Source organism: Protopterus annectens, chromosome 9.part0, assembly GCF_019279795.1.
Source record: "Protopterus annectens isolate FY-2018-M chromosome 9.part0, PAN1.0, whole genome shotgun sequence".
Lineage (NCBI taxonomy): Eukaryota > Metazoa > Chordata > Ceratodontiformes > Protopteridae > Protopterus > Protopterus annectens.
This window is the reverse complement of record NC_056743.1, coordinates 1,592,309,897-1,592,334,802: the sequence shown is the minus strand read 5'-3', so window position 1 is coordinate 1,592,334,802 and position 24,906 is coordinate 1,592,309,897. Positions and strand designations below refer to the sequence as shown.

The 24,906-nt window shown below is 36.4% G+C and overlaps 1 protein-coding gene across 2 annotated transcripts in view; it reads right to left on the bottom strand.

Annotated features, from left to right (window-relative positions):
• The window catches only part of LOC122812201 (transforming growth factor beta receptor type 3-like), a 715,443-nt gene that overhangs the window by 551,475 nt on the left and 139,062 nt on the right, over nucleotides 1-24,906 (bottom strand). For both annotated transcript variants that reach the window (XM_044084533.1, XM_044084534.1), the window contains exon 2: nucleotides 11,232-11,400. In XM_044084533.1, the coding sequence (XP_043940468.1) occupies nucleotides 11,232-11,400 (169 nt within the window). The remainder of the gene's footprint in view (nucleotides 1-11,231; nucleotides 11,401-24,906) is intronic.

Here is a 24,906-nt window from a genome sequence, read left to right as displayed (position 1 = left end):
AAGATTGTGACTTGCATCCCAAACCACTGTCAGTTATCACATAGTTATGAATGCTTGCTACTGATAGTATACTTGACATGCAATAGCACCCAGGAAAGTTATGCTATGTTATAAACAAAGTTAAAAAAATATAGTTTCTTACATGGAATGACATCAAATAATTAAAGTAACATTCACACTTTTACAAGTTAAACCTATATCACACATAACTGTCATTCCTTTAATGCAAGCTTATATGCTATGTCTCCTTTCAGAAATGACAGTCTGCTTTATACTCATCTCACACAAATAGTGCTCATTGAATCATTAAATGTTTTTTCTTTAAATACAATAGCATTTTGGTGGTTGACATACTTTGAAATGTTTTTGTTGTTTTTTAGTGATTTGGAAGGGTTTGAGGGATTGATGTATAATGTAGAGGTGGCTTGGATTCCCTCATGAGCATTTTTGTGTGAACTGTAGCTGAAAAACTGTTCCTTTCTAAGCGTTTGTCATGAGGACCAGCTTGAAGCAGCTTAATTGGAGTCATGAGTACGTCTGTGATGCTGTGGGATTTCTAAGAATTCTAAGAACAGGTTACTTCTTCCTGTCTAAAAGTAAATAATCATAATATTTTGAATCATATGCTAAGCTGTCAATAAATACAAGTTAGATAATAAGCAAAAGACAGTGAATTGCTTAATAAACCACTGTCATTTATTACATAGTTCTGAATGCTTGCAGTATACCAAAAGGATAATTTATATACTAGCCTATAGAATTCTTTTTTTTTGTAACATCTTTTTATTAGTTTTGAATATTTTACAAACTAACTAGCCTATAGAATTCTGATAAAAAATAGGATTGTGTTTCTCTGTTATTGTCTCTGATAACAAAACTTAGTATCTCAGAATAATTTATTATGGAAAGTTTTACTTTTAAAAGGGAAGATTTTTCAGATGTTTGTTCACATACTATTAGACATAACATTTAAAGAAAAAATAGGACTTATTCTAACAGATTAAAGAGTATCACATATATAAGGGTAAGTATAAATGTTCTATTATATGATACTATACACTAGGATTCTAGCTAAAATATAAAACTAGCACAAGACATAATACACAAATACAAATAAAAGTGGTCAGAATAAATATGTGTACAGTTAAAGAATATAAACATGTCTACAAGGGTGGGAGGTTAGCATAGTGATAAGGTGTTCACCTTTTAGGCACAAGGTGCAGGAATTGATTCTCACATGAGGCAATTGGCTGGGTTTGGAATGGTCCATATTGACTGTTAGCCTGGTACTAATATATGAACTTATGATCCTATGAACAACTGCACACATAGTAAATAAAATAGAAAAAATATAAAATCATCTGACCTATAAATTAAAAACTATGAAAATAGCAACTGATTTCCTCCATATAGCAGAACAGGGAGATAATGTGAGGTGTAGGGAAAGATGATTGTAGAGATATTCAGTTGTGTCAACTTATAATAAAGATTCTGAACACCTGTTGTTTAACTTTTCTTATTCATAATAACTCACTGACAGGGTTTTTTAAGATGATGCATACCAAAAATATGAGACACATTGATATGAACCAGAAGCATGAGCTAAACTTTGTTAGTCTAACAGAGAGTTTGAGAGGAGGTCTGTTCATGTTTTTCAACAAACTAGGAATATATTATTCCATTGTAGAATGTTTTAGGGTTATATCATTAGGTAATTTTTATTTGTTTCAAAGGTTTTGCCCATAGCTGAAGATTTCATATTGTTATATTTAAAGTATATAAGTTCTGTACAGAAATGTGATTTCATTATACCCAAGTTTTTTTTTCTCTTATATAAATGTCTGATTTTAAATGCATATCTATTAATATTAATGGATTGAATGATCCAATAAAGACAGGGTATCTGTTCAAATATTTGTAATTACATAAAGCACAAATAGTGTTTCACAGGAAACACATTTACTTAATAAAGATGTAAATAAACTTTCATTAAAAAGTTATGTATTTTTTAGCAGGTGTGGGCTTTTGAGCTAAAAGAAGAGACACCCTCATTTTTTATGGAAGAACTCACCACTTATGCCTAGAGTAAAAGTTACCTATGTCGATAAAATGATATGTTAAGCATTGTTATATTTGAGTGGAACAGAAAACTATATACATTGGTGAACTCTTACTGGATTACAGGGGTTGGAGCTAAAGATGCAAAAAATTACTTAACCTACTACATGAAAGGTGAAGTCATACTGGCTGGTGATTTTAATTGTATTTTGTCGACAAAGATTCCACTGCAGGTAGAAAGCTATGAATCACATCTTCAGCCAAACATTTAATGTATTTTGTAAATCTAATGAATTTAAAGGACATGTATGAACTAAGGAAAACAAACTCACTTCAATTTGTCCATTATTCATATAGATATGGAACACAAACAAATATTGATAAAATTTTGTCTCAAACAATCTGCTGTCACATATTAGAAAAGTTTCAGTAGTTTTATATCTATTATCAGACCACAGTGCTATAATATTTAATATTGTTTAAAAAAAACTGACAATTTAATACATCACAGGATATTACCAGCATACATTATTAAAATAAAAGGATTCAATGATTAGTATGTTAAAGAGATCAAAAATTTCCTAGAAATAAACATGAATGGTGAAGTATCTGATATTGTTATATTGTGGGATTCACTAAAGACTTACTTAAATAGAAGAGTTACAAGCCAATATATTACTAAAACAAGAGAATATGACAAAGAACTGAATATACTACAGGCCAAAATAGACACATTAAAGTTAAATCTAAAATCAAATTACATTATCAGTCAGTCTGAACTTAAAAACTTAAATGCAAAATACGTTGAAACTCTAAATCAGAAAGTTCAATAAACCTGGAAAAACTTACATTCTAGGCATATTCAATAAACCCTTTAAGCTTGAATAAACTTGCTGTTAGGTAAAAGAATATGAATAAACTAAATCATATAAAAATTATAACACATCTAAATAATAAAAAAAAAGAAGAACAGATATTAAAGGTATTCTTGAGGGCTTTCAAATATTTTATGAAAATATACATAATAATACAAATAACCTAGATAATGATATAGTTGAAGCTTTTCTAAGGGAAAATATAAATAATAAAATAACAAGTGAAGAAAAAAATGGATAGACCATTCACTTTAACAGAAATAAAAGATCAAATAAAAAAGTTAAAAACAAATAAGACACCGGGCTTAAATGGTCTTATACCAGAACTATATAAAATATATCCAGATGATGCAGTTAAAATATTAGATAAGGTCTTTGGAGAAATAAAAACAACTGCTGAAGTCCCCCCATTATGAAAATATTCCCTTATATCACCTATTTTAAAACAAGATAAGGATCCTACAATGTGTTCATCATACAGACCCATTTCACTCTTAAATGTGGACTATAAGATGTCCATGCCCATTTTAGCTAACAGAATTGATCTACTTATGTTTAAGCTAATTAACAATGATCAAATAGGGTTTATTTTAAATAGACAAGTACAGGATAATATAATAAGAATGCATACATTAATATACTATGCAAAGAAAAATAAAAAAGAACTTTCTATCATTAGTCTCAATTTAGATAAGGATTTTGACTCAGTTAATTGATCATGCCTGTTTAAAACACTTAAATTGTATAATTTCTCACCTGATCTAATTGCATTAATTTCTAAGTTGTACAATAACTCTTGTACTTATATTAAAATAGATGTTTTCTAATTCCTTTAAATTACAAAAAGGCATAAAACAAGACTGTCCATTATTACCTTTACTTTTTGCTTTACTATAGAACCTTTTGCTAATAGTATTAGATCTAATAAGAACATTAGTGGAATCAAAACAAAGAAGATTTCAAACTAAAGATTCAACTCTTTCCTGATACTATTTTAATCTCAAAATCTCAAACTTAAGATTTAATCATAATAAAACAAGTGCATTATTAATTAATAAAAAATTTAAAAAAAACATGTAAAAATATTCTAACATCAATTGCAATAGCAATCAAATGAAATACCTTGGTATAGCCATTATGTCTAATGGTAAAGAAATGATACAAACTTTCAACAGGTTGTTGATAAAATTTTAAGTTTATTCACAAACTGGAACAAATTCATTTTTACCACAAAAGAAAAATCAATGCTTATTAAGAGGGCAATTCTCCCTAAAATATTGTTTGTCTTACATTCTTTAGTACTATCTCCACCAAAAAATTGATGATATTCTACTTAAAATTTTTTGGCATCCTAATAAACCAGGAGTTTCCTTTGATTGGCACAGAAAAGGTTGGGCTAATGGTGGAATAGGATTCTCTGGTATTCAATTATATGCTACTTCAACAATTGTAAAAGTTATAGCATTCTGGATAAATTCATCTTATGATTTAAAATGGAAACAAATACATCAAGAAATATTATTAGTAAATAATAAAAAATATCACAACCAGTCATAAACAAATAGTACCTAATAGTTTTATTTGGCTATTAAAAGATTTTTCTGTAAATAGAATTACACGGTCTTCTCAAATTCCCTAGTTAAATAAAATTCTGAGAACTGGTTAACATTACAAATATTTAGAGACTTTGTGAACACAGAGATAAAAAAGATAGTTAACCTAGATAAGAAATAATTACTTAAATTATTGGAATTTTTAATAAATATCAGTAGTAATAAATTAATTTGTGTCTTTCAGCTTTTCCTGGTTAGGGGTCGCCACAGCGGAACTCCGGTCCGCTAATGATTGGCATTAGAGTTTTACATGCTGGCTTGCCGGGCCTAATGCACAACCTTCAATAAAGGAACCCCCATTCATGCATGTCGTCACACAGAAGACGCTCTAACTGAGAATCGAACGGGCAACGTCTAACTGTGAGGCGACAACGCTACCACAGCACCACCACCGCAGTACCAGTAGTAATGAATGAATAATAAATCATATTTGTCACAAATTTATAAAATTCTTATGTTAGATTTGACATATTTAGACATTTCCTATCTGAATTATTCCTCAAAAATTAACAATGAAGACTTCACTGAAGAATACAAGAAAATAATGTTAAACTTTACAGATAAAAAACATTCTTCATTGTATTGGCAAATTTTTACTTGGAAATTCTTACACAGAGCTTTTGTCACTCCTAACAAAGTTACAATTATGTATAAATCAAATAGATTTAAATGCTGAAGATATGATTCTGAAATAATAGCTAGACACATATGGTATATGAGTGTGTAGTCATCTCCCTTTTTGGAAAGAAATGAATAACTCCATTCAAGCTCTATGGCCAGGTAAATGTAATAGTTCTAAATCTTCAGTTTTATTTAATGTTTCAATTCCTGAGATAATTCCAAAAACCCAAGCACCTCTTCTTTGGTCGATTCTTGCTATAGCCAGAAATGTAATTACTAAAAATTGGAAAATAAAGCTTCCCCTGTGACTTCCCCTCTCTGGGCGAGTAATCAAGGGACCTGAATCCTCACCACTGACACTGGAGATGGATATTCACTTGGAACAAAAATAGATACACCAAGTATTTTCAGATGCAGCTCTCTGCATCAAGCACAATTTCCCTTAACAGCACACAGGGAACACAATCAGCCCAGGTTCTGGTTTTCTCTCTCTCTGTCTCTCCCTAGATCCCCAGTAAGGCTCCCCATTGGCACAGATGCAAAGTTAAATCCTCAGCTGAGTGTCCAAGGCAAGTCTTCTACCACTTTCTCTGTGAAACCAGTGCTTCGTGTCCCTGCTCCAAGTAGCTGACACACACTTTCTCTGAGATTTGATTTGCATGTGCATGCGCACACACACACACACACACACACACACACACACACACACACACACGCACGCACGCACGCACACTCACACACACACACACACACGTGGACACACGGACACACACACACACTCACACACACACACACACACACACACACACACACACGCACACACACACCTGGGAAAGGCTGGCACAGGTTTACTGGCTATGCCCCCTTTTGCCCAGACTATAAGGTTGGTACTCCAAAGCCAGCTACTCTAAGGCTGTTACAAGGGTACCCAATTATACTGAATGAAATTAATATTAATATGAATGGTAGTTTGACCAATACAGTAAGACTTTAAAAAGTGGCCACAGAGTCACCAAACAGATATGAGTACTCTCAAAGGTTAAAATATTCTCTAATGGACCAGCCACAATGAAAAGTATAAATATATTTAATAATAAATAATAAAATAGCATGAAATACTAAATATAAATGTATAATAAATGCCAAATTTTCAATCACAGGAAATATTAAAAATAACACAGGTGGATAGGTTCAACCAGTTACAGAAAAACAATACTTAACTAATTTCACTATATTTCCATGACTGATCTCAAGAGTTACTATTACCTAGTCACTTACTAGAGCAAGGCAAGATGAAGTGAGTAAGAGATCCTTGTATGTCAGGTTCCAAGAAACAGACTGCTACAACCCTCCAGTCTCATCTAGTATTAAAACATTATTTTTGTCCCAGATTACAAAATGACATCACATTCATCTGGTCATCTGACCTTTGGTTCCCATGTGACCTCCCACTGTAGAAACTGCCAGGATTTCACACCCATGTGTCATTAATACACACACACAGAGCCTTGCTAAGATCTGCTGCAGCTCCTGAATGTCAAACAACCATAAACACTTCCACTCTTCTTACAGGAGCTAACAAAGCATACTTCTTACAGACATTGGATCTCTGGCTTCATTCAAAACTATGAGATAACATCTTTATGCCTAGGCCCGGTAATTTAATGTATTACTATTTTCCAAGAGTCAGGTGGATTGAGATTAACCTCTTCTCTTCCAGTATCCACTATTAAAACTTATACATTTAAACAGTTATAATAATACATGTATATTTCTTTTTCTGTCTAGCAGGGCACACTGTTGGAACATTTTTAATACAAGCAGCTTTACAAATACATTTTTCAGCAAAAGCATCTGTACAAATCTGTACAAATCTGTACAAATCAGTTTGATACACACGTGTAATTCTTTACAAACTTCCAACTAGCTATGCTGGCATATGCTACACATCCACTGCCTTACTCCTCCTGGCATAGCTGGCAATATCTCACATTGTCACAACCCCCTCTCATATTGAATTTATTAGTATGTCAAAACTTGTTTGCAGTAGTGAATTGCATACTATAAAGATGAGAACTTCTAATATTACAGTCATATAAATCTTGGCTTAAATTTAAAAAGCTTGCTTGAAAAATATTAATTGTTGTTATGTATAACTTTGATGTATTGATCAGCTATGGACCTAAGTAAATAGTTATTTGTTTGTTTCATAATCGATTTGTTTATATATTGTTTTAAAACCAAATAGAAAAATGTAAAAAAAAAAAAAAAGAAAAAAAGAAAAGGATCCTTACTGAATCACGCTGTTCCCTGAAGAACTGATAGTCATCGTTTATGAAAGTTTCCAGGCTTGAATTAAGAAAACTAAGTGTATTACATACTCTGACTGACATTGAGGCAGGTGCTGATTCCCTAATTTATGATTTCTTTCCACCAGGGATAACTTCTGACATAAGAGGTTGTAATACATTAATCATTTCAATTCCAAGCCCCATCACAGGTTAGGTATTTATCTTACATTATTACCTTAAATGTAGGAAAATGTGGATGGTCAGTTGTTGCAAGTGCTTTACCTTTACTTAGTAGAAAGGCATATGATCAACACGCACATAATCAAAAGTATGTCTGCAAAAACTACATTATTTTGAGAAACAAAATGTGCAAATTACACGTAATCAACTACTGACTGTCAATCGCACAAGTTAGATTTGCACAAACGCAAGCGAGTAAAAGCAGTGTTGCACTATTAAGGACATATATCTGGTACACTACCCAGTCCGTGATAGATTCATAGATCTCCATAGCTTAGCTGACAAGAGTTGGAAATCATATCAAGTGACTGTAGAACAAAAGCAGGTAAATAGCAGAAAGACAGATATTAAATGTGAAATACGTGCATATGGTATAACATAACAGCATGTCATGTATATCCTTACAGGTTGATGAAGCAGGTATGGCGGATTATACACCGGGAATAATTAATGCTGTGTATGTCACCACTACTACACAGAAAGGAAGGAAGCTGTTGGTAATAGATGGTTATCAATACTATCAGGAAAAGACTGTAAATCACAAGCAATATTGGTGTTGCATATGAAAAAATAAAGAAAGATGTAAAGGCAGATGTGTTACAGAAGGGGAATGTGATGGATACAAGTTGTTAAAAAGTACTGAGCACTATCATACCCCTGATGTACTTAAAACCACCAACGACCAGCAAAAACGATAGTGAACACAATATAATAAAGATTACTTTATTATTGCTCCAAAAACATATTCCAGACCAGTTTCAGATATTCAGCCTTTGTCAATGGATACAAAAAGATTTTTTGGCGTAAAATAAAACAGCCTGTATTTATAGCAATCTCTAATTGCCATGAAACAGTGGTATAGCCCAACCTAGTGGACGGAGTATCCAAATACATGTCTCACCTAAAAAGCAAAGCATTCACCCAGTAACATATGATACCAAAAAATGTTAAACAATAGAAAATATCATATTTTCAAGGATTATAAAGCAAAGTTTTGTAAAAATCCTTTGTGCATACAGGTCCCATAGTGAAAAGCCAGGGGCATACTCTATGTATTTATAAGCATACATTAGTCTTCATATATAACCAAAAATATTGCTTTTTAGGTGAGACATGTATTTGGATACTCCATCCACTAGGATGGGCTATACCACTGTTTCAAGGCAATTAGAGATTGCTATAAATACAGGTTGTTTTATTTTACACCAAAAAATCTTTTTGTATCCATTGACAAAGGCTGAATAGCCGAAACCGGTCTGGAATATGGTTTTGGAGCAATAATAAAGTAATCTTTATTATATTGTGTTCACTATCGTTTTTGCTGGTCGTTGGTGGTTTTACGTTGTTGGTTTGACCCTGCACGCCATCCTAGCGGAGCACTTTGTTTCCTGATGTACTTAAAACAGAAATATTTAGGGTTCGCGACCAGCTGAAATGACAAACAGAACACTCTTATAGAAGACCCATGCAAGGTGGTGTCTGAAGTGTTAGCCACTACCTCGTCGCATGTCATTAATGAATTACCTAACACCATAGCATTAAAACAAACAATTATTAGACACAAATTCAAACAGAAAGCAGCCACATTTAAAGCAATGCGCTCTTTGTGGGATTTGAGTCCTGACATGTTACCAATTAAGAATGGTTCCTTTATTGTGCAGCATAGCAGTGATAGTGAGAGTGCTAGTCACTTAGTAGTCATAACTACCATAGATAACTTGAGAATGCTTTGTATTTCTGAATACATAATGGCAGATGGTACATTTCCGATCAGCACCTCGGAATGCTGCCAGGTATATAGTATACACTGTGCGTTGGATAGTACAAATAGTCGGATAGTTGTACCGGTGGTGTATGGCATTTTGCCTAATAAATCTGAGCAGTGTTATGCTACATTTTGGACTATTGTTTTGGAGTTATGCATGCGTAATGATCTGCAGTTGTTGCCTAATATGGTCCTCACTGATTCTGAATGGGCACTTTTAATTGTATCAAACAGCATCTAAGCTGGTCTGCTGCAAAGGGCTGCTGGTTTCATTTCTGCCAGATTGTCTGGCGTCAGATTCAGAAATTACATTTGGCTGCTGAAACTGGCAGTAATGTTGCTTTTGCTATGCTTTGCAAAGAAATATCAGCACTGGCATTTGTTTCCCCAGAGGACATAGCAGGCACTTTTGCTGAAATTGAGGCAGATATGCCAGAGAATGGAAAGCCACTATGTATTTTCTTCAAGGAGAATTACATTTTAGGTAGACCATGTAGATACAGCATGCGTGGAACAACTTCCGAAAGATTGCCACCAATATTTGAAATTGCCTTCTGGAATCAGGATGACACTTGCACAATGGGCTATCCCCGTAGCCAAAATGCCGTTGAAGGATGGCATAGAAGGCTACGTAGTTTAATGGGAAAGAAGCATTTGTACTTATTAGATGTGTTACATGCCATCCAGTTGGAGCAAAACCATGTGGATGATCTATGGATTACGCATCAGTTGTGTTTACCATCGTCCCCTAAATGGAAATGACTAATGGATAAGGAAGCCTGTTTTGAAAGGCTGTTATGTAACAGGGCTGAATTTATGGCTCGGGGGTTTGTGAAATTAATTGCAAAACACTGTTCTTTTTTAACACAGTGCTCTGATTTGGGTAACTTTTCAAGATGTTTGACTCATAGCAGTATTAGGGTATCGAACATATCTGGAGGTGGAATGGTTTTGTTATATAGATGTGATTGCACTTGAATTATCCTCTTTAAACCGCCAAAGTGACGTACATGTAATGTGCTTGTTACAGAACCAATTACTGTTCCATACAGTGCTTTTCTCTAAAAGTGGCAGGTTTCTGGGATCAATTATGTATCACTAAATGCACTGGATTTACGTGGTGTGCGGGGACATTCGAAATATGTCGAAAAAGGATTTTCCACTATCCTATTTTCGACATTTTGTGACTCGGTAATGTTTTTTTCAGTCTTACAGTTCGCACAAACAGCTACTCGAGTAAATGAGTTTCACTTATTCAAAGGAAAACCATTACAAGCCACTGTTTTCTGTCTTATAGCAGTTCCAAGCTTTCTCACCTTAATAGTAGAGCTCTTGTATTTTTGGGGAATTAAGTCCCAATATCCTATATAGGCAAGCCACAATGATTATATATAACATTCATTCTATATTTTATTACAGAGAAACATGAAAATTCAATTCTGTTTTCCCTTCATAATAAAACTGATTTGTACACTGTCTTTGATTTCAGACTGTTATTCTGAGTAGTTCTGTAGACATATTCTTTAAACTCGAACTATGGTACAGCTTTGTTTTCAACAAGCAAATTGGTCTGCAAAACAATATTCTTCCATGTAATACAAACAGAGTGTTTTATCATCTTTTTATTTAATATATATAAATACACACACACACAAAATCTCTCTTAAATGCATTTATGTTATCTATCTTGAAGATCCAAACCTCTGATGTAAGTGTTTTGAGAACTTCATAAACATTGAAACATAGGTTGGCATAGGTTCGTATTTACCTATATGGATTGAAGGTACCTTCTTGCAAGCAGATCACATGAACATCAGGGATAAGTTGTTGGTTATGATTGATGCATCCCTGCAAAGAATATGGCTTCAGCTCTGATGCCAAGTATTTTTCAGACAGAAAGTTCTCCTGGAGTGTGCAAGTGCTTGGCGCCAAGGAATCTGTGACATAAATCATATTTTAATAACAAACACTTACAACAAATACTCATAAAATATTTTAAGAGGCAGTGTGTTGCAGAAGTTTTACCCATTTAAAAATAATTATGTTTCTGCATGTATGAGAGCCTATGCTCACATGCTGAGCACTTTAATTGTAATAATTTTAGTTTAAATGGAATTTCACAGATTAGCTGTCAAATAGATACCACTCCTGCTTCCTGATTACTGGTATCAACATGCATTGCTATTTGTGTAAATAATTTAAAAACCTTCATAATTTTTTCTTGCTGTATATTTAACATTTAATCCTGGCAGCAAATACATTGGCTTATGCCCTTGGGACAGAGCTCCATGAAAACGAAGACAATAATATGCAACAAGAATAAGCAAACAGGTATGTCTTTTTCCATTAATCTGACATGGATAAAGATGCTGCCTGCAGTTTAATAGTGTTGTTTCCACCTGAAGGCAAAATCTAGAGGTGCTTTTAATGATATTCACAGCCAATGCTCTTTAGTGAGAGATTATTTTTATTTTGCAGTTCAGTATGTTTGCATAATTAATGCAGTGAAACAGTGGATATCTGTGGAATAATAAAACTGTCTCTTGGCTTATGTAGGGTCTCTTCATTTTCATTTTAAACAATGTACCATCTCAAGAAGAAATCAAATTATGAGGGAAAATAAAAATTCAACACCAAACTATACAGGGACAAGAATATGAGATATTGAAGGACATATAATATAATATAATAACCTCACAGCAAGAGGTTCTCCCTTTCAATTCTCGGCTGGGCTTGGGAGTGCCTTCTGTGTGGAGTCTGCATGTCCTCCCCGTGGTTGGGTAGCGTTTGAAAGACATGCGTGCGTAAAATGGGCGTGCCTTCGTTGAAGGTTGGGAGTCGAGCTGGCACCTCAGCGTTTCGTAAAAATCTACTGCCAGTCATTAGTGGACCGGAGTTCCGCTGTGGCGACCCCTTACCAGGAAAAGCCGAAAGACAAACAACAACAACAACAACATAACAAAACTAATTTGCAATTCAAAAATGGACAAGGGCAGTAAGAAGCAGCTGACTAGTAGAACAAGAAGGCTATTACGAGCAGAACATGTACAAAAACTACACAGCAAGAGTAATGTAGGGATCATAACATAAGGACAGGAGTATGAGATTAATTGTTAATGATGATAGGGCAGTGAAGCTGACAGATTCCCTGATAATGGGAATAACAGGCAAAGGCCTTGTTGTGACAAGCAACACATGATGGAAATATAAGTATTTTTATAGCACAAAGAAACAGAATCTAGAGTACCAACTACGATTTGCTATGGTACTACAACAAACAAAAGTTATACTTATTAACATTATCAGTAACATACTGTTTATACAGCCCATTTCTGTTGTTATAATACAGCCCATTTCTGTTATGTCATTTTGTTTTCAAGTTTGATTCAGATATTGTGTACACGAAATTGATTTGATTGGGATGGAGGTGCACACAAGCCGACAGCGGGATTGTGCTGAAGTCCCTCATAACTATCTTGGTATTTGTTAGTTAAGGGGGTGAGGAAGTTCTTTCTGTGTGAGCAATGTGACCCTATAGCAGTAATAGCAGATAAGATGGGAAGCTTAAGGAATCAGCGGATGCGAAGTTTCAAGAAGTGCTGAGGATGCCAAGGGGTCAGATGTCAGTAAGCCTTTCAGCGGCACAGGTCAGCAGAGGGAAGGATATGGAAAAGGAGAAAAGAGAATTTACATGGCTAAACACTGCCCATTACTGCCCATGCCACATGTACAGAAGTGGTTATGCAACATGAATAACAGAAGAGAATCTAAACTCACTTTAAAACCAGGCTAGAAGACAGAATGACCATTTCCTGAGCTTTCTGTAACCTGTGGTAAGTCCACAGTTGCTTAGCATATTTCAAATTGAGTTGGCCTAGGTGTCATGATGGAGGTTGGTATTGTTATTTTGTTAGACAGAGCTCATTGGGTTGGTAAAGTAGATCTCCTGTGCATTGACCAGGAGAAGTTATCGGTAAATTCTGAAAACAACAGCTCAAAATTGTCATCAAACAAAGTAAAAAGTGCAGACAGGGTAAGCTGCATGGAAAGAAGAGTGTCAATAGACCAAATGTGATCTATCAAAAGGTTAAACTGTGATTTCCATATACCAAAATGTAGAAGTATTAGTAATAAGAAAACTGAAACATTAGGTTATACGTAATGTTTTGTCTTTCAGGATGTGTGTATACTTGCAAGTGTTAGTGTAAGTGCTAGGGAAGGAGATATGTGTGTGTGCTGTATGTTTCTAGTGTGTGTACAAGTGCCTTGTTTATTGGTACTGTTAAGGAAAGGATGTTTTGTAACAGAATATGCATGGATAAGGATAGGGGTTGGGACTGGGCCCCCCCTGCTCACCCTTACACATTTGTGCAAACCCTAAATCTAACCCTAACCCTAGCCCTGCTCCTATACTTAACCCTACTCATTCCATTACGATACAATATACATTTTCCCTAACAGCACCAATATATGGACAATGTGATCCTTTGAGGTTTAGCGTTCTGTGTTATTTTGTTCCTTTTTTTCACTTGTTCTCTTGTATTCCATATTTTGCATTTGGTAGAAAATGTGTCAGTTTATCATTAGGCACTCTGGAAAGAAAACTGAAGCAGTTGGAAAAAATTAAGACAGTCCCAGTCTGATTAAATGATGGATGAGTTTGAATTACAGAGCTTCAACAGCAAATAAGGAAAGGGATGACCAGTGAGGCAGAAGCAGATCAGGGTAGAAGGAAACGTGTGGTGGGCACAAAGGGAATTGGGAGGAAAGCTGTTAGCATGAAAACTGAAGTTCAGCTTTTATTTTACTTTATTTTATTGATTCATTTTTAACCATTTAGGCTCACTTGGTACATCTCTTTTCAGTAATTACCTGGGAACACGGTCTGGTTAAGTGAACTGCTCAGATTCACACAATAGGCCTAGGGAGACAGAGAGATACAGAGAGACACAAACCCAAGACTATAAGTGAAGTTAGTTAGCAACTCGTGGCCTTAATCCTCTGTAATAAATTAAGTACAAGGCAAAGGTGAAAATTATATTAAATGAAGAGAGGACTAGAGTGTGGAGGAAGGTAGAGGTGGCAGAAATATCTTCAGTGTTTTATGGAAGCAATATAGACAAACAGTGCTAGAGCGGGAAAAGGTATAGAACAGATATGAAAATGGGTATTTAAATGGGAATATATAACAAAGGAACAGAAAGTTCTGGGTCGATAGCCTAGTAATCTCCTATGATCCTATATGAAGGGAAGATGGAGGAGAAAAAGTGGAGAAAGTTATCAAGCATTTTCAAGTGAGAAGATGAATTTGGAGGATGAACTCATAATAGATTTCTACTAGTTGGTAAAATGGCAAGTACATATAGAGTGGAAGATAAAGTTTAATTGTACACTAAGAAGGTGCAGCTTACCAGAGGAAAATACATACTGTGATGTTACTGAAACGAAATAAGGATAGAAAAAAATCCAACAAATTACTACCCCATTTCCCTAACAAATGCTGATGTAAAGATATGCTCCAGGGTAACAAACAAAAGAATTGAAAGAGCTCTAAAAGCAGTGTGTCAGGGTAGGAGAGGCTATTTTTATGAGGGATACATTCTCTACAGACAAGTGCATTACAGTCCTGAGTTGCACAGTTTGGACAGAATGAGTAAGCATATGAGGTGGGTGGGTTGTATTGTTCAATATCTGCATGCAGTCCAATGGAAATTCCTGGAGTGAGTGCTGAAACAGATGAAAATCAAAAACAGTTTATTAAAGAGGTAAAGGTTTGCATCATAAGGCTAACCTGAAAGTGATAGTAAACGACCTTCAATTAAGTAAAATGAGTTTGGAAAGGAGGATGCAATATTGCTGTCTACTGTCTCTGTATCTGTTCCTGTCTGTGACTAGGTGGGTGACAAGATTGTTGAAAGAGTTAGGGGGAGTGAGAGGAGACATGTTTAAATTTGTTCATGCATTCTTGCTTGGTGTTGTTGAGGAATGTGAATATGTGATCCCAGAGGATATGGCAGAATTTAAGTGGTTTGGAGAAAAGGGCGTGTCTGCAATTTCACATGAAAAAACTGGTAAATGCACCCTTTGGACTGAAAGGGAGGACAGAATGAAAGATGTTGACAGAGGTGAAAAGGGCAACTTATGTGAGGCTAAAGTACTTCTCTACAATAGTTGAAATGATGAGGAACATTTATGAAGAGTGGGCACACAAGGTCAAAAGCCAGTTAGACTGATTGAGGATAATATGAAATTTACTGACAGTAAAAGTGGAGATTGTAAGAATGAAGATCTTGTCCCATTTTCTATGTGGGGTAAGCCACTTTTGAGTATCCTCTAAAGCTGAGGTTAAAGGAGAGAAATAGAAGGTACGCATCCATCTTGTGTGAGCAGGAAATAAGGGTACACATCCATCTTGTGTGAGCAGGAAGTAAGACTAGAATAATGAATGGGAGGCTGACACTGCAGACAGCATGTGGGGGCGTCACAGTGCTGAAATTTAGAAGATAAATAATAACATTGTTTGCAGCACCGATGTTATTGGAAAGCAAAGAAGGGATGAGATTCATTGATTTGGGAAGACAAACAAAAACGGGACTCTAAAGATTGTTATATCAAGAAGTTAGAGAGAGAGATATCAATTTATGGAAGATGGTGGGGTATAAAGCAGCTTGGGGAGATCACAAAATATGCCTGAGAGAGAGTATCTATAAGGCACTGCTTAGCGCAGTGCCATGAGTAAGGAAAGGAAAGGAGTTAGTAAAACTGAGCATGTAACAGAAATGAAAGAGGAGAGCTTAAGGGCATTTGAGGAAATGCATACATAATATAATGTTGAAAAAGGGGAATGGGTAAAATAAAGGCAAGGAAATGCCACAGTTATGAAGGCACTGAAAGGAATCCCATAAGAAGGCCAGAGGAAAAGGGAAGTGGGAAAACAGCGAGGTCCATGGGTAGGTGGAATAAAACAGAGTGAGGCAGGGAAGAGCAAGTAAGGAGGGTGATAATGAAGTTAATGGGAGAAGCAGATCAAGCTCTGCTAAGATGTTTTTTAAACACGTTAAAAGAAAATGACTTATGCTTTTCTAAAATTTGAATAGCAAAAAAGGTAACTCAAGAACCATAAAAGCAAAAAAAAGATTATTTCCCCAAGTGGCAAGGCTCCTATGCCCCCTCCCCCCACCATTTGGGGGTTCTGAATTATATATACCAATGCCATGGCTGAACTACATTGCTGAAAAGTAGAAAAAAACACTGAAAGCTCTCAGCTGGTTTGCACAAACCAGATAACTGCAACCAAGCAAACGCCAGTTGAAAATCCACATAAAGGCTGCTCCACAAAAAAGGGCATCAAGAAAGTGCTGCGGGAAAGCAGCATTCAAGACAGCAGGCCGAAGCCTGATGAAGAATTACAGGAGGAGGCATGGAATGTGTGCAGTGCTCTAATAGCTACTGAGTTTGATATGCAAATATGGCTTCTGCATCGGTGTTTCAAAATGCCACTAAGGCTGAAGAAAGAAGAAATTATGGAAAACTGTCATTGCTAGAGGTGAGTTACATCTCAAGTATCCCTGATTTTATTTACACCGTCTCTCCTAAAACCGGGGATTTTTTTGAGAAATTTGGTGAGTTACATACAATAAATAGTAGGTCCCTAGGATCAGAGGTATATACTAGGCTAATGACTACCAGTGCCTTTATAAGGCTAGCAGTACAACCCAATCTACTTGTGTCCCTGTGTATCATGGGTGTTTATTAGGAGGTACTATAGTTGTTAGGAATTTCCCAGAGGTTATTTGGTAGTGGGAATCGTAGTTTGGTTATTACTGTCTGCCTCTGTCTACCAGAGACGTGGGGGCAGACCTAGGGTGAGTTTAGAATTTCCTATTTATTGGTCAAGGTTACACTTAAATAGGGATAGGGATGGATTCTGCTTCACATGGACGGGGAGCCTGTTGCAGCGTGTGCAGATCCTTTGAGACACATATCTGCCTGGATAACATGTCTTATTTATGTCACAAGCAAAACTTAAATCCTTGGATTAAGTGGTTCTGATGCTGTTCATTTTGCAGATGTGCAAAAGGTCCATCAGAGCTGGATCTGAGGATGCTTTGCATGCCAGGCACAGACCACCTTTCTGTAACCTGTAGGAGACAGAATACAGAGATAGGCTTTATGGTGATACATATAGGGCAATGTGTTTGCACCCTGGATTCTCTTGGTAAGAAACCTTTGTTGGCATTGCATATGTTGGGTCAGGTATACATTGAAGGGAACATTATACTCAATGATGGCTCTGATGACAGCTAAATAAAGTAGTACTGTGAATGCGTGAAGTTTGAGCTGAATTGTCAGCCAGCGAATTCTCTATGTCACTCTGCTCAGTGAAGATGGCACCACTGACCAACAGTTCACCCCACTGATGTGTGCTGCCTTTGAGGCTTGGCTGTCTTGGCCTTGTAATTGGCCTTGTTGGACTTAATTAGTCCTGTTAGTTTCCTGTCTAATTTAATTAGTGAGCTTCTATCATTATGAGCATTGCTCTTCCTGATTTTCCATAACTTTTCTCCTTTTGTTATAAACCCTAATAAGGTTAGGATCCCATCAACATAGTTTGTTTTTAGAATTAATTTTGGGTTTACTTCTAGTAGGCACAGCAGCCTCTATACAGCCATTTACATGGTTGTAGAGGGTCTCTGTGAACAATTCTGCATAGGCTGCTGTGAACTCAGGGTTGGGAGGGGCATTGAATTTTGACAAAATATCACTAAATCAGACATAGTTTGCTTTGGAGTAGTTCCTAGTTGTTACAGGGTTTGCTGGGGTTACTAAGATTATTTTATTTTGAAGAAGACAGCTTTGTGGTCCAACCTCACAAGTGAGGACATGACATGGGGAGGTGCAATGCTCTCCTTTACTGATAAGTGCCAGGTCCAGTATATTTGATCCTGTGGTGGGTGTGTGCACTATCTGGTCAAAGGTATTTTTGCTAATAAAGTCCAGAAATCATTGAGTCAGTGTGTGTGTGTGTGTGTGTGTGTGTGTGTGTGTGTGTGTGTGTGTGTGTGTGTGTGTGTCTGTGTGTGTTGCAGTGTATGTTTCCCAGTTTATAGAGGGATAGTTAAAGGCTCCCATGAATAGGGTATCTGGTTTAACTGGATTGATGGTGAGTGTTTCCAGCAGGTTTAGGTATGAGCTAAGGGGGTTCTAGGGACATAGAGGGTGACCTATAGCTTGCCAGGATATGGTACAGGGATTTGTGGTGATTTGGACTTGGATAAATTCCAAGGCATCGTCCTGTTTAACCAACCTAAAGTTATGTTTCTTGCTAATATTTTATACATATTTTATATATATTATATTTTTATTAATTTCTCATAGCAAATTATTAGGGATGATAATGGATGATAATCTTAAATTCAACCTGCATATACAAAATTGTTTAAGAAAAACTCATAAAAAACTAGGAATGCTTTACAGGGCCAAAAACTTTCCACAGATGCAACTAAAACTATACTTGTCACTACATATCTCATCCTCACACTTCTTTATGGTGATCTCATCCTTATTAACCTTCAGATAGCACAAAACTCAAAACTTGGACAATGCTATAACAAAGTTGCTAAATTTGCAGCAAATACCCCTTTCAAAACCCACCACTGTACAGCACTAAATAGCTAAATTGGATAGAACTTCCTTATCAACTAATATATACACAGCTTCTTACCACCTATAAAATCAGCCAGCATCCATCTGCTTGTCCATCTGTAAATAACATTCTATACAACTATGTTCTTGTTTGTCCACAGACCTATCAAATCTGCTGGGCATTGTCTGTACTCGTACCCTGCCATAGTTTTTTTTTTTAATTTTAACAGTTGGCCATATGAACCACAAACTTTTATAAAATAAGTTGCTTACTTTCATTATGACTGTTAGACAATGAATACATCCTCAATGCAGCTGTTACAGCTGCTTTGAAGCAACATACAACTGACAAACAAATGAGATGCAAATGCAAAAAAAAATCTAGAAATAAAAGGTGCACGGTCATGGATACAGATAAGGAGACAATTCAGCATTCTTTGGCTTTTTTCAACATTTGTGTGGGGGGGTCAGAGTGTGTGTGTGTGTGTGTGTGTGTGTGTGTGTGTGTGTGTGTGTGTGTGTGTGTGTGTGTGTGTATGCATGTGTGTATGTAAATCTGTCTGTGTGTATTGTTCTTTTCCCTTAATTTGCAATTTGTTCAATATTACTCATACTGTTGGCTTGCTCCTTTCAAAATTTGTGTTCTGACAAATTGTTAAGGCTTGCAAAATTTAAATAACAATATACATTTGAGTTTCAGACATCATGGCCTTCAGAAAATGTATATTAATGCAAAACCTATTATCCAATCAATTTTCTAAGTAAAGAATGGCAATATTTAAACACTGTCCATGATTTGGGCCCTTTGCCTACTATTCTTTTTTAGCTTTGTCCCTGATTCTTAAGCTAAAGGGCTGAATGCATGTGTGTGTGTGTGTGTGTGTGTGTGTGTGTGTGTGTGTGTGTGTGTGTGTGTGTGTGTGTGTGTGTGTGCACGTGTGTGTCTGTCTCTCTCTCTATATATATAAATATATATATATATATATATATATATATATATATATATATATATATATATATATATATATATATATACATACATATATATATATATATCTATCTATAGGTTTACTATCAAAAGCGTGATCGGACTATGTCAGAATTGGAAACACCGCACGCCCTAGTTTGACATTTGAAAATAATGGAAAAAAAATGTTGAACTCACAACAGTGAATACACACTAGCATTTGCTGTTGTGGATTCAGCATTTTGAATGCAGATAGCACTATAGTGGGGATCGGGAAATGTACCCTTTCCCTCACTGTAGTACAATCTCGGAGTTTGCATATATAAGTAGCAGGGGGTGTTGGGGTGCTGGGGACTTGCCCCCTGCAAAAAACATTCATTGCTCATGACCAGTAGTGTAATATTTTCAGTAAAGTGGACATTCCTAAGATGTCAACTTTCCTGAATAGCTATATATATAGATATATATATAGAGAGAGATATAGATATTTATCTATATCTAAATATGTCATATATATGGGTTATGTGCAGTGGGTTGATTACCAGCTTCATCAATATTTGTTTGGTCTACATCATTTGGTCGAAGTAAACAAATGGTCAAGATGTGTACGAAATCAAAAATCTCTGAGTAAGGAAATGTTCATTTTCCCCAGGGACTAAGCAGTCTCAAAATTAGTATATATAATTAGCAGGAAGTGTAAGGGGTGCATTTGGTTTACTCCTCTCTGGCGGGGAGGGGAGGATAACCCCCAGAGCATGCACAGAATATATTGACATTTGTTGATGCAGATATTGTATTTGGTGAGAAAATTTAATTTCCCAGTTCCAGTACTGGGGGAGATATTGTTTTTATTGAGAAGATTTAGTTTCCCAGTTCCAGTACTGGGTTAAATATTGCATTCGTGGAGATACAGGAGGTCTAGGACAGGTGGGTCTATAATGCTGTAGTGAAACAAAGGTCTCCTTTCAAAAGTGGAGAAGACACTGAATAAAGTGAGATAGATTCCAGCTTTCCTTGGTAGCTCAGGGATGTTAGGCTTGTGATCCTTTGGTTAGAGCCTTTGTGGTCTTTCTAATTATTTGATATACTTAGTCAGAGATATTTTGATAACTGGTCTAATCATACCACTCACCTGTCCAGATTTTTGCAGAATTCCAGAATTTTGCCTCATATTTTCGGTCTGTTTCTCATAAAATTGTAGTTTTCCAGCAAATCACTGACAAATCATTGAGAAATGAAGTCAGAAAATAATGGGAGAGATTTGAGTTTCAGACTTTATATCCTTCCGAAAATGCACACTAATGCAAAACCTGTTATTCGATCAACTTTCTAAGTTTGCAAGAGACATACTTAAAAGTGTCACTATTATTGGGCCTTTGTCCACCCACCCCCCATTATTTGTGGCTTTGCCCAGATTTTTTGCTCTAAGACTTTGAGAGGTCTGGCTCTAACAAATGCTGTGTATGGGGAGAGATTACCTTTTTAGACCTTGATTACATTCCTTTGGCAATTAGTTGTGCTAAATAAAAGAATTTTCCTGACAGCCATAATCACTTGATGGTCAAAACAGAGGAAGTTATCAACCCAAGATCCTAGATCCCTGACTGCATTTTCATTTTGTAGTGTTGTGTTGACTGTGGGTGGCCACGGTGGTGCAGTGGTTAGCATTGCCGCCTCACAGCAAGAGGTTCTCCGGTTCGATCCTCAGCTGGGGTGCCTTCTGTGCGGAGTCTGCATGTCCTCCCTGTGGTCGCGTGGGTTTCCTCCGGGTGCTCCGGTTTCCTCCCACATCCCAAAGACATGCTGCAGGTGGATTGGACACTCTAAATTGGCCCTAGGTGTGCGTGTGAGTGTGCCTTCTGTGGAAGGTTGGGTGCCGGGCTGGCAACTCGACACCGTAAAACTCCACTGCCATTCAATGTGCGGACAAGGTGATCCGCTGTGGCGACCCCTAACCGGGAAAAAGCCGAAAGAAGAAGAAGAAGTGTTGTGTTGACTGTACAATATAATAAGGAGAGGGTTTGTCTACCAAAAGTGATGACACTACACTTCTTAACATTTATTTTGACTCTCTTTTTAGTTCATTAAGAGTTTACTAGGGAGAGCTCATTCTGGAGGGTTTGAGTATCAGACAGTGATTTAACAATAATCACATGTTTGCAGTTGTTTACAAACCTTTTAGCCAGAGACCTTGACTGTCTGCTTGGAGATCTATCTAGTAAATGCTGAAAAGGAGAGTTTCCAGCACTAGGCCCTGAGGGACGCTGCTAGTCACTTTCATATTTTCTGATGAGGTATCTGCAGCTCGCACTGTATGGATCCTGTCTTTCAGCCAGTTTGCTATCCATCTTACCACATATGGGTTGATATTTAAAGCATTTAGCATCTGTATGATGGCACCCTATAGGGAATGATGTTGAAGGCCTTAGCCACATCAAGATACACCATGTATATAGCCTCAATAACCCTTTTAAAGGAGTTTCCCAGAATCAATAGACATGACCTACCCTTTAGAAAGCCAAACTGCTGGGAGTCAAGTCTAATAAGATTCTTGCTACTGTAGCTTATGAGGTCAGCTATAATACATTCCATGGCTTTGCAGATAAAGCTTATAAGGCTAATAAGTCTGTAACTACCCGCATATGTTGTAAGGCCACATTTTTGGAGGCACGTTACCACTGCAGTGTTGGGTACTTGATTCTGTTAGGGGCTGCTAGCATTATGCCAGTAGCCAAACATAGGTTAAACAATTTGAGGACTGTGTCTGCAAGGGCACATTTAACAGTTTTAATTAAGCAACCGAGTATATTCTCAGGTTCATTGGAGGAAGTATTTTTGGTCTTGTTTAGCGCCATTATTAAATTATCTTTAGATATAATTGAGGGAGCAAGGGACTCAGGTATTTCTGGAATTTGGAAGGAAGTCTTGGGTTTGAAGTTGGCACTAAATTTCTTTGCAAGTATCTACTGGGTCAGACAAGGAGACATCATTCTGAATAAGTTCTGAGCCATGTTGGTATTGTTTTTTAGTTTTCTAACATAGCTAAAGAATGATTTATAATTATCTTTGGCTTTAGAGGCCAGCCTAAGTTTGTGGACTCCTTTAGAGATCTGATAGTGTTCTTAATTTTTTGTAATGTTTTTAACATTATTAGATCTACTAAACAATTTAATGAGTTTTTTTTCTTTTGCTGTATCATTTATGGTGGTAAACCACCTGAGTGGTTTGTTTTGGGTACTTGGTTCTGTTAGGGACTTCTAGTATTATGCTAAATGGAAAGAGAATTCCTTAGTGAAACTTGATGGTATTTGAAGGTCATCAAAGGGGCAGGCACAAATTAATTTTAAATTTTTTTTATAGACTAAGTTCAGGTTTGCATATTTGTAGTCCTTAAATTCAGAGAAGCTTGTTGTAGGGGCTTTTGGAAGTTTAAAAGAGAGGATCATAAATTTGTGTTCTAAAGGAGAGGGTCAGAAGTTTGTAGTCAGACTTCAATGAGGAATGATATATCCAGGAATAGTGCAAGAGCCAGTCACATTTGTAAGAACCAGGTTAAGAATGCTGTGTCCTCTTGTAGGCTTATTTACAAACTCCTCAACACAAGTTTTGTTTGTTAAGTCTAGGAAGTTTTCAACAAATCTTACGTAAGAGGTGTCCCAGTTTATTGAAGAGTAGTTAAAGCCAACCAAATTAATGATGTTTTTGATAACAGGAAGATCATTTAGAACACACTAAGAAATAAAATACCATCACTTTCCTTATAGTTTTACACTCTACCTTAATATATACACACACACACACACACACACACACATACACACACACACACACACACACACACACACACACACACACACACACACACACACACACATAAACACACACACACACACACACACACACACATAAACACCCACACGGGCAAAGCAAACCATAGGACATGTAAATTAATAAAAAATAACAGAGTAAACTCTGAAATAATTACAGTGCATTTCTAATACAGACACATTTTTAGCTAAAGTAATATCAATATTGTAGGCTACTTATTTAGTATTAGTTTTAGATTCTCTATTCCCTAGAGGCAGGAAAGTAATTTAGTTTAGTTCAGATGTCTGAGTTTCCAGGAAAAGAGTTACATATTATTAAGTTTTATAACTTGTTTGCCTCCATGTCTTGAATTTCTTATCCCTGAATGAATCACAGGCCTAAAGCAGATGCCCTATGCTGACCGTCTAAAAAAACTCCAGCTATACTCTGTCACATATCGTCTACTCAGAGGTGATCTCTGCTTAACATACAAGGCCATGTCAAACCCAGAGCTGTTGGACATGCTACACTTAAAGCAATCCCAATCCCTCAGAGCCACATGCTCCAGGGATCTAAACCTTATCATCACAATGAACAAAACATGCTGGAGGGATAGATTCCTGACCCAGAGACTCCCCAGACTCTGGAATAGACTGTCCATACATGTCAAGCAGAGCACCTCTTTGGCCCTCTTCAAAGGAACCTTGACGATTGGATGGGAGATAGGAAATTCAGCCCGGGGAGCATGTCAGTTGCCCTGCTAGACAGGAGTCCAGGGAAGTAAATATTGTGAGAAGAAATAGCCAGGGAATTGTTATGGCTAGGCTTGTATAGGGCCGATAGCCCATTACCAACCTATGAAGGATCTTATTCCTTAAAAGCAGCAGTGAGAACAACCTGTTTAGTTCTAATGCTAAGTCATTACACATCTGAAAAACTCACTGGAGAACCACATAAAATGCTGGCAATTGTTTGACAGCCTCCTTACAGCCCCATACACTGAGGTTAGTATTAGGATCTCAGG